At 37.9% G+C, this 12,085-nt stretch overlaps 1 protein-coding gene across 1 annotated transcript; it reads left to right on the plus strand.

Annotated features, from left to right (window-relative positions):
* LOC18768900 (purple acid phosphatase) lies at positions 7,287-11,835 on the plus strand. Its single transcript, XM_007200059.2, has 8 exons — positions 7,287-7,547; positions 8,754-8,951; positions 9,126-9,237; positions 9,542-9,771; positions 9,955-10,093; positions 10,650-10,870; positions 11,161-11,282; positions 11,393-11,835. The coding sequence occupies exons 1-8, from the start codon at positions 7,332-7,334 to the stop codon at positions 11,592-11,594; spliced, it is 1,440 nt and encodes a 479-aa protein (XP_007200121.1). The 5' UTR covers positions 7,287-7,331; the 3' UTR covers positions 11,595-11,835.

Here is a 12,085-nt window from a genome sequence, read left to right on the forward strand (position 1 = left end):
TACACCTGCACAGAGAGGGAGAAGAGAGAGAGAGAGAGAATATTATTTGAATTTTCTGTTTTTTATTTTATTTTTTATTTTTCATTTATTTTTAATGTACAAAATGACCATTTTGCCCTCATATTTAATGGCAAATTGGATGAAATGTTGCAAATTTATACGACAGGGGGGAAATTGGCAAAAAAAAGTTCATATCCTCAATTTTCTAAATAAAATAAAAAAGGATAAGGGGTAAATCGAAAGTTATGTACAAATTCAAGGGGCAATTCACCATTTAACCCAATAAAAAATTAATGCATTTAATGCTATATTGTAATTCTAAATTGTTAATAGGTACAATATGGCCATGAAAAATGTGTATATGTTGACACTTTTTCCCAAACTTTTCCATGATGAGGAAAACAAAACCCAAGGGGGGAGGAGGGCTTCACTTTCCCCCCTACTTTGTGAACAAACATATTCAAAGAGGAGTGAAGACGATATCTAAAGAAGAAGAAGGGGAAGGAAATAGAAACAGAGAGAAAATTGTAAATTCTGATTTCTGTATTGCTTAACCACCTTCACCAGCACTGTTACACTTTATATCAGTTTATGCAAAGCTTACCCGTATAACTAATCTAACTGTCTAACTAATTCTACTAACAACCCACGTGCCTTGCACACCTGATTTACTAACTGTTTAATATCACAGTTAACATTTTCCCTACCCTGTTACATCTCCTAATCGAAGATGACTACAATGTCTTGAGAATATAGGACTATGTAATCCTTTTGTGAATACATCTGCCACTTGTTCTTCTGTAGGGACATACTGTACCAGTAAGTCTTTCTTCTGAACTTTCTCTCGCACAAAATGATAGTCAATGTCCAGATGTTTGATCCTGGAATGGTAGACAGGATTGGAGCTAAGTGCTAAGGCAGATAGATTGTCACAATACATTACAGGAGGATTAGGTAGAAAGAATTTCACATCCTGCAACACCTGTCTGATCCAAGCAATATCTGCAGCAGTGTTTGCCAAGGCTCTATACTCTGCCTCTGTGGAGCTCCTGGAGACTGATCCCTGCTTTTTGGACTGCCAAGAGATGGGATTAGGTCCTAAAAACACTACAAAACCTGTGGTAGATCTCCTTGTGTTGATGTCCCCAGCCCAGTCAGCATCACTATATGCTGACAACTGCCAAGGATCACTTACTCTAGTACTGCTCGTAAAATTGATGCCAAAGCTCAGAGTGCCTTGAACATATCTTAAGATTCTTTTGACTAGCAACCAATGAACATCAGTAGGATTATTCATATATTGACAGACTGTGTTTACTGCATAGGCCAAGTCAGGTCTTGTGAATGTCAAATACTGTAAAGCCCCAACAACACTTCTAAACATGGTGGGATCAGATAACGGTTCACCACAATCTGTCAAAATTTGATTATGTGGTTTACATGGAGTTGAACATGCTCTGCACGACTGCATTCCAGCTTTATGCAACAGGTCCTTAGCATATTTCGTTTGACTCACAAACAAACCTCCTGAGGCAGGATATGCAATTTGCAATCCTAAGAAATAAGCAAGGCGACCCATATCTTTCATTTCAAAAACTGAACTCAGGTTATCAACCACATTTTGTACCAAATCTGCATTAGAGCCAGTTAATATAATATCATCGACATATAGCAGCAACACGATCACATCTGAACCTTCGTGTTTCACAAACAGACTCGGATCAGAGTGGGATATTTTGAACCCCAGTGCTGGCAGATATCCTGTGAATTTAGCATTCCAAGCCCTTGGAGCTTGCTTTAGACCATATAATGATTTCTTGAGCTTACACACATACTCTGGATGAGCAGGATCTTCATACCCTTGTGGTTGACGCATAAACACCTCCTCCTCTAAATCTCCATGAAGGAAGGCATTTTTCACATCGAGTTGCCTTAGTGACCACTGATTCATAGCAGCAAGACTTAATACCAACCGAACTGTGGTATGTCTGACGACAGGGCTAAATGTTTCCCCAAAGTCTAAACCAGGTTGTTGACTAAATCCCTGAGCAACTAGCCTAGCTTTGTACCTTGCAACAGATCCATCTGAGTTCTTCTTTATTTTATACAGCCATTTACTTCCAACTATATTTTTGTTGCCTGGATTAGGCTCTAAACTCCAAGTACCTTGGGATTGAAGCGCCTCAATTTCCTCCTGCATAGCTTGCCGCCATTCAGCTAAGTACGAGGCCACCTTATAACTACACGGTTCATCGAGCTCAACACCAGCAGTTAAACATGTGAAATAGCCTTGATAATCTTGAAACTGTTTCAGCTTAACAATACCTGACTTGGATCTAGTCTGCATTGCATGAGTGTTTACTGGTTCTGGGTTAGGAGGAAGAGGAAGAGGGGAAGAGGCGTCATAAGGTAGGATAGCCTGTAGTTGCTGGTCACTAAATGCATGCTGATCATTTTCAAACTGTCCAGAGGGAGATGCAGCTGATATAGGTCCAATTCTAGGAATAGAATGGGCAGGTATAGAGCTGGAGCTTACGGAGACCCCACCCTCAGATATATCAGGACCTGCAGAATCAGACTCTAACTGAGATGGAAGAGAAATTATAATTGGAGATGTGTTCATACCAGAAGATGAAGTAGAGGACTGCTGTGGAGTGATGGAAGGCACAAAAGGATACACAGACTCATCATGGATGACATCCCTAGAAATCACACATTTTGCAGTTGCACAATTATATCCAATAACCCCTTTATATCCAGTAGCATATCCTAGAAATACACACTTAGTTGTGCGAGGTTGTAGCTTGTGTACATTATAATGACGAAAATAAGGATACACAGCCGTACCAAAAACCCTTAATGAGTGAATACTAGGATCCTTTCCAAACAACCGAAAATACGGAGCTTGATTATCCAAGGTAGAACTTGGCATTCGATTTATTAAATAAGCAGCATGAGCAGTCGCATGAAACCAAAACTTTCCTGGTAAAGAAGCTTCAGTCAACATAGTAATAGCAGTTTCGATAATATGCCTATTCTTTCTCTCGGCCATTCCATTTTGTTGAGGTGTGTATGGGCAGGACACTTGATGAAGAATACCTTTGGATGACAGAAACTTAGAAAACAAGTGGCTACTATATTCACCACCCCCATCACTCTGCAGACATTGAATAGTTGCCTTAAACTGATTCTGAACATATGCAGTGAAATGAAGAAACTTAGAAAACACCTCTGATTTATTGAATAGTGGAAAAAGCCACAAGTAACCAGTACACTCATCCAGAAAAGATACAAAGTACCTATAGCCATCTAGAGACTTGAAATGGGAAGGTCCCCATACATCACTATGGATTCTAGAAAAAGGAATCCTAGATTTAATATGAGTATCTGTAAATGGCAGCTTGTGCATTTTCCCATGAAGGCAAGAAGAGCAAATCACTCTTGAATCATCATTTAGAGACTCTAACTGTGAATTCTGAAGCATCAATTTGACGATGTCATTGGAGGGATGACCAAGTCTTCGATGCCACAAGGAGGAACTGACTTTCTGTCCAAGAAATGCCACTGCCTTGGACTGTAACGGCAGTGTACATGGGATGGGGTAGATACCATTATGGCTCAGTCCTCGAAGCAGAATTTTCCTGGTTCGTTTGTCCTGTATATAAAAACTAGAAGCATCAAAGCATATAAGACACTGATTGTCTTTGCACAACTGATGAACAGATTAGAGGTTTGCAGACAGTTTAGGCACATGAAAAACAGATGGCATATGTAAAGAAGAAGAGCTGCAAGATATGGATGTAGTGCCAATATTCTGAATTTTCAAACCTTCACCATTTCCCACTGTAACATGTTCTGCAGATTCACAGGGAGTAACATGATGCAATGAGGAGACGTCAGCAACCATGTGATGAGATGCACCACTATCTGCAATCCAGACTTGATTAGGGGTATAAGTGCTCTGTGCAGTCATAGCGGAGATCTTAGGAGAAGGAGGTTGTCCCTGATAGGAGTAATTGGAACGCTGGTAGCAATCAAGAGCTCCATGCCCCCTTTTTCCACAGATCTGGCATTCAATCACTTGGGCAGAGCCCTGAGCTGTAGAGGTATCATGCCTAAAATAACAATTTGCAGCAGTATGACCCCGCTTGCAACAAATCTGACATTCAGGGACAATATTGCTCCTATGAAACGAGTTAGACCCAAATTTGGGGCCCGACTGAGAGGATGCAGATGCTGGTTTGCCAAATCCTCCAGTAGAAAACTTTCCTCTACCAAAACCATTAGAACTATTGGACATCAGAGAACCACTCGGCCCAGATACACCACGTGAGCTATGAAACTGATTATGAGCATTAGATGCATAACAAGCAACTGTTGAACTAGAAGGAATCGGCAGTAAACCTGTATTCGTAGACAAAGGAGGAGCATACCCACTGGGAGAAGCAACCACCGAATGATATCCAGTAGCTGGATGGTGAGAAGTAAGCATAGCAGAGTGGGTCAAAATTCTTGCCTCTGCAGTTTGTTCAGCGGCAAGCAATTGAGCCCTGAAGTCCTTCAGAGAAATGGAGGAATCTCTGGCAATCAAGACAGTCTTGATCATGTCATATTCAGGAGGCAGCCCATTGAGGGCAGCAATCATGAAGACATCATCTGAGACCTTCACACCTGCTTGAGCAAGCTGATCCCGAATATGTTTTAACCGAAGAAGAAATCTCTCAATAGAGTCCCCCCCTTTTTGAGCGGTTTGAAGCTCGGTCTTCAAGTGATTGATGCGGGCACGTGAAACAGAGGCATAACGGTCCACCAAATTAAGCCAGGCCTCTCGAGCCGTCTTCGTTCCGATGACATATTCCAAAGCTTCATCCGTCAGAGTGGCAATGAGCAGGCTGAGGAGAGCCTTGTCAGTCTTTAGCCATTCCTTGTAACCTGCTGTGACTTGAGAAGTTACCCCCTCTTCGTCCAAGATTGCATATTTCGGAGGCTGAACTATGGAGCCATCGAAATACCCAAAAAGCTCATACCCTTGCAACACAGACTCCAATTGAAAACTCCATTTCAGGAAATTGTTGTCGCTGAGACGAATGGTAACCATACTAAGCAGGCCGTCAATCTTGACGGAGGAAGAAGAAGCCATGATGAATCAGGGAGGAAGAAAGAAAGAGAATCAGAGGAAGCCCTAGAAACGAATTTGAGGGAGGAGAAAATTGGGAAGAGAATCAGAGAATCATAGAATTGGAACTGAGATGAGAATCAAAGAATCATGGGAACGGAGTTGGAATTGAAAGGCAGAGAAAGCGCGGATCGGATCGATTGATTATGCGAAAGCCACTGAGGGCTCTGATACCATGTGAACAAACATATTCAGAGAGGAGTGAAGACAATATCTAAAGAAGAAGAAGGGGAAGGAAATAGAAACAGAGAGAAAATTGTAAATTCTGATTTCTGTATTGCTTAACCACCTTCACCAGCACTGTTACACTTTATATCAGTTTATGCAAAGCTTACCCGTATAACTAATCTAACTGTCTAACTAATTCTACTAACAACCCACGTGCCTTGCACACCTGATTTACTAACTGTTTAATATCACAGTTAACATACTTTTCCACGTACAAGGCAATAATTTTCCATGACTGGACTTACCAAATATGAAAAAGCAATTAATTTCTCATCCCCAAACCTCATTTTCTATAAACCAAACAGAGCAGTACCAGCCGGATTCCATGTGATTTTCAATTCCCCTGCTTCCCGTTTCTTCCTCTGTATTCTATTTTACCCTTTTCATCTTTTACTCAAAAATAGCTGTCATGTCGTATTATATAGGCTTCTAAAATGACCAAAACGAGCAGGCACTAGGCGACCATGCCAATTCCATTTTCAATACCATGTCCATGCCTACGAACGATCTGGTGCTCGATATAAAGATTTTGAAACAGATCAATCCCTTTTATTTTCCTGTTTTCTCATAAGCAATTTGTGCATATCACAGGAACGTGTATCGGATATTGCCTATGACCTTGAAAATGGCAAGTGCTCTCTGGTTAAGGATCTTTATGCGCGGGTGTACATTACCATTGGAGATGGACGGAATATTGAAGGCTTGGCAACCAATTAAGCTCATGATCTATTTATGGTTCACTGCTTTCCTATTTGTTAGCATTGCATACTTTAACCTATGAATTTTTTTTTTGGTGAAGTATGAGGGAGCCACAGCCAGCTTACTCAGCTTATAGAGAGGCCAGTTTTGGTCATGCCATTTTCGACATGAAGAACCGAACTCATGCCTTCTATGGTTGGCACCGGATCAATGATGGAGTTGCAGTAAAAGCCGATTCTATGTGGTTTTTCAACAGATACCATCAATTGTCACTGACTCATACATTCTCTGTGGAGTCTCCCGGATTTCTCATGCAGACTCAATGTCTACCACTGAAACTAGTACCTTATCCTTGACAATCCTGTTGATGATTCTACAAGTTCCCAATCATGATCATGGGAAAAGAAACATTTTGTTGCTCTTGTTTTCTAGAATAAATTCAGATGTATATCTTAATAAGTAACCCAATATTTTCTGCGGATGCAGGTAGGCTTAAGGTTGATTCATATAAATGCTTATGTTTTTTTGGTCTCTCTATATTTCTACCATTTGGTCCCCTGGCAAAACTAATATGGGAGCATAATATAATATGTCCATGCAACGTCCCTCTCACACTAATCGTTTGTCACCAATACATTAGAAGTTTATCGAAACATTCGTATGTGAAATATGTTTTGATATGTGTACCTCATTTTCAGCAATCAAAATATTCTTGTGAAATCTGTTTTGATATGTAAGAAGAAAAATATCGTTAAACTGATAACTAGTTGAATTTTATTATTTAAATTTCACATAGCCATTTCTAAATAGAAAAAAAAAAAAAAAAAAAACAGAAAACTTCAATTCAACTCAACTAACATCATCTTGTCTTCTATAATAATGGATGAAAAATAATGGACCGCACTGTATGCAAGTAGAAGGTGAAATATTACTTCAATTCAACTAACATCAACTTATCTTCTATAATGCATTTTATATTTATGTGCTGCTGCTCTACCCTTATCCCATCATTATTATGTTCCCCGGATACAACCCAATTTGTGGTGCAAACCCCACCCAGCAACACGCAATTCTTAATGCAAATCCCACCCAGCATTTAATATTCCCCCCATTTTATGAAAATCATTTTTTTTTCTTTACTAGTAAACTCATTTCAAGTCTATAAAACATGGCCTAAGCTGAGTAGGCTGTCTGTGGATTTGTGGGTTTTGAGGGTCCTGTGCAAAACATGGCCAAGATGGGTTTGGTGAGCTTAGCTTCTGCATCTACTTCTTCCAGGGTAGCAGCAGCCATTGTTGTAGTGTTGGGTTTGGTTTTGAGCTTGGCAGTGGTGTGTAATGGAGGCAAGACAAGTAGTTTTGTGAGGAAAGTGGAGAAATCTGGGGTCATGCCTCTTGACAGTGATGTCTTTAAAGTCCCTCCTGGCTATAACGCACCTCAACAAGTATGATCTCTATTTCTCTGTCAGTATAATATAGACAACTTTTAGTCTTTTTTTGGTCAATTGTAGCATAGGGTAGTTATTTCTGTTGAAGAATATAAAGTACAAACTTTACTAAATAAATAATAACATATAAGTACTGAGGTCTTGTGTGATAAAACTTCATACTTACTGGTGTTGCTAATAGTGGACCTTTAGCCTGTACCTCTAAAATTTAACATGGGCAAAGTGGGCCAATTTCATGGGCCCAATTTAACCCGAATCAAACAACAAACTCTGAAATTGAAACCCCGAATTGAACCCGAGTGAAGCAAACCCTGAAATTGAAGGATCTGGATCCTTTGCTTAGATGTTTCTCTGTTATGATATGCTTAATTTTTCTTCCACACACACATGTCACCTCCTCAAAATTTAATCTAAGGGACTATAACATTGTCACATCACACAAAGCTCATATCCCTCACAATTTTTGTTTTGAAAAAATAAAATTCCTAAACCTAATGTGAGTTAACGTATTGCATCCGTTAGTCTCTCCTGTTTTTTTTCCCCAAATCCGTTAGTCTCTCTTATTATTTATTTTTAAAATTTATCTCTTTCTTCCAAAGACACCGTTATCTTCTCCACGTCTCAATCTTAGTCCTCTTCTACTAAATTCTATTCATAGAAACAAACGCAAATTCAGTCACGAAGGAATTCATAAATGATGAAATTTAAAAGTACAAAGTAATTCATAAATTATGGAATTTAAAATTACAGAAATTAATGTTTTAGAATTTGTAAAGTTTCTTGTTTGTTTAATGGATTTAAACACATAATTTAACGTTTATTTGTAAAGTTATCTTCTTCTTTTTTCAAACTCAATTTCTTTGGGAATTTTAGAAATGACTATTTAGATAGAATTTAAAGTTGGGATTTATAATTTATAATCTCTAATTCCATGTTTTTTCCCGTGCAGAATTTCTAAATATATCTTTGTTTTGTTATCCGAACAAAAGAATTGATTTATGTCAATTTAAAAATTCTGACTTTTATTAAAATCCCAAGTTTATTCCCTCACCCAAACGCATTGTAAAAACCCTAAATTTGGCTTTTTGTTGTTGAAAATTTATGGCTTACTTCATAATTTGTTTTTTTTTGGGGGGGGGGGGAATTAATAGGTGTAGGTTGAAGTGATTTAATTTAATTTTGATATGTGATCTTTGATTTAAGGTACATATAACACAAGGAGACCAGCTGGGAAAAGCAGTGATTGTGTCATGGGTCACGGTGGACGAACCAGGTTCCAATACAGTGGTTTATTGGAGCGCAAAGGGCGTGAAAGAGATGGCTGAGGGCGAAGTTACAACCTATAAATTCTACAATTACACTTCTGGTTACATTCACCACACCATCATCAGCAATTTAAATGTAAACTTGATATGCTCTTATGTTTTGCCTCATTTCTTTTTCCTTCAAATGCATAGGTCGTGGACTCTGAATGAGAAATACTCGGTTTTGCAATTTTCGGATCGAAATGATGAATGCAGTCTAAGTATAATTTACAAATTGTATTGTGATCTAATCCTATATATTCTTGTACAGTTCGATACCAAATACCACTATGAAGTTGGAATTGACCACACTAAGCGGCAGTTCTGGTTTATTACTCCTCCTGAAGTTGGGCCGGACGTCCCTTATACATTTGGTCTCATAGGTGAGTTTTTTGTATAGAACAGGATGTGCATTTATCTGGTTCAACTTTTGGCATTGGGATTCAAAAGGAAATCTCATGATATTGACTAGCTTAGAGGTTGCAATGAGCCTCTTCCTTTCATGTTGAAAGATATGTGAAACCAAATTAGAGTTCTGTAGCTTATGAAACTTGTTCCTTAGTGTGCAAGTCTGTTATTTGAAACAGCTTTCCTTAACTTGGGAATTACGTAATGGATGATATGCAATTGTCTGTGTTTGTGAAATGTAAATTGTTCCACTCTAATGTACTTGTGTATCATTTTCAGGTGATCTGGGTCAGACCTATGATTCGAATGCGACGCTTACTCATTATGAATTGAACCCACAGAAAGGACAAGCAGTATTGTATGTTGGGGACCTCTCGTATGCAGATCTCTTCCCAAATCATGATAATGTCAGGTGGGATACATGGGGAAGATTCACCGAGAGAAGTGTTGCTTATCAACCTTGGATATGGACTGCAGGGAATCATGATATTGATTTTGCCCCAGAAATTGTAAGCATCTCTTAAAACATTTGCTTGCTCTAGAAAGTGAGCTTATACTCTCATTTTCCATTTCTCGTCTTCGATATATGATTTCTATACGCATGTGTGTAGTGCAATATTTGCTGTTCATTTTGTAAAAAAGTAATTGGATGAAGTATTTTTCTAAAAGGAAGTTTGGAATTTTTGTTGCAGGGTGAACCCGAACCTTTTAAGCCTTACACTCACCGGTATCCTGTCCCACAGAATGCATCAGGGAGTACCTCCCCACTTTGGTACTCAATCAAAAGAGCTTCAGCATACATCATAGTCTTATCTTCTTATTCAGCATATGGTAAGGTTATATATATATATATATATATATATATATATATTCTGATTAATATATTAACATCGTACAAAAGGCTTATGCACATATGCAGCAGAACATACTGTTTCAAAATTTCCTTTTCTGAATATCAAATGCATAACTTTTCTGGATGCTCCTTGCATTTTTTACATCAGCTCCTCTTTTGCTCCTTTTTATACTGAATTTTTGCGCGGTTTCGGAGGTTGGAATCCCCAATAACGTGAAATTGTTCTCTCTTGTTTTCATGGATTTTTACAGTAGTATATTGTTGTATTCATCTCTGCAAATGACATCATGTAAATTCTTTATTAGAACATTAGTACTGATTGCTCAAATTATACCCTAGTGATATTCTGTAATGACTCTGTTTTAAAATGATAGAATTTTTCTTCCAAGATTATCGTGTACACCGATTTGAATTTCCTTTTCTCCACGGAATGTCTAATCAATTTCTTAACTCTGTGCATAGGTCACATTTACCGTGTCTATGTTAAACCAAGTCCTTCAAGAATTTCATTTACATATCATTTCCTTTTTTAAGGTAAATACACTCCTCAGAACATATGGATTGAGGAGGAGCTACCAAAGGTTAACAGAAGTGAGACATCATGGTTGATTGTTTTAATGCATTCACCATGGTATAATAGCTACACCAATCACTATATGGAAGGAGAAACCATGAGAGTGATGTATGAGTCATTGTTTGTGAAGTACAAGGTTGACGTGGTTTTTAACGGTCATGTCCATGCCTATGAACGATCTGTAAGTGCTTCATATACATTACCCATGTCCATATAAAATGCAAATATTTTCCCAGTTATTTGGTGTTCTGTATAGAACTAACATATAAAATTTTTAAATTCAACATATTGATCCGATTTATCGAACATTTTAATCTTTTGAGAAAATCCATTTGAGGAAAAGTACATTGCAGAAATGCTTTTACCTAATACTAAAGCACACTGTATTTGTTTTCCTTTTACCATCCTCCATCTACTCTCAAGATTCAAGATGTCAGAACTTGATAAGTCACTAATTTGTGTATACCACAGCATCGTATATCCAATGTCGCATACAACATCGTAAACGGTAATTGCATTCCCGTGAAAGATCAATCCGCACCGGTCTACCTTACCATTGGTGATGGAGGAAATAGTGAGGGCTTAGCAACCAAGTAAATATATTAGCATGCATGATAGATTTGGTGTTTTCTAGTTCATTTCCGTAAGTATTTGCCAGATCTGCATACTGAGTCTATGAAAAATTCCTTTTGTTGTGATGCAGTATGACAGAACCACAGCCAGATTACTCATCTGTTAGAGAGGCCAGTTTTGGCCATGCTACTTTCGGCATCAAGAACCGAACCCATGCTTACTTTGGTTGGCACCGGAATCAAGATGGATATCCAGTAACTGCTGATTCTATGTGGTTTTTAAACAGATATTATAATCCTGATACTGAGTTTGCAAGTGCCCAACACTACTAGAACAAGGCTCATAAGCCACCACATGATGGAAAAAATGAAAAGACCTTATTTTGCTATCGTTCTCTTGAATAAATACCCAAATGTATCAGCTAATAAAAGAAAGATGGAAAATACTTTCCACCTTCCTCCGTAAGTAGGAACTCCTATCTTCGTAAGTAAGAGCTCCTACATTCTTGTCAACGACAATATGACAGGAAATGTGAAAATGAAAAGATCTTATGCATTTCTCTCTCTTGATTTATTTTTTATTGTTTGACCTTGTGATGTTATTTCATTATTTTTTTATTATTTTTAATTCATGTGCCTAGATTGTTGTAAACCAATAAACAATATATTATAAAATAATATTTTAATTTGATATATCCAGTGAAATGTAAAAATCTATTATATATTAAATTTTCACATAAACCATCAAAATTAAATTTAATATTGGAATATTTCACATCTCCAAATCCAAGAATGAAACAAACTTGGTTGGGTTAGCTGAATGA

This window comes from Prunus persica, chromosome G8 (genome assembly GCF_000346465.2).
Source record: "Prunus persica cultivar Lovell chromosome G8, Prunus_persica_NCBIv2, whole genome shotgun sequence".
Lineage (NCBI taxonomy): Eukaryota > Viridiplantae > Streptophyta > Magnoliopsida > Rosales > Rosaceae > Prunus > Prunus persica.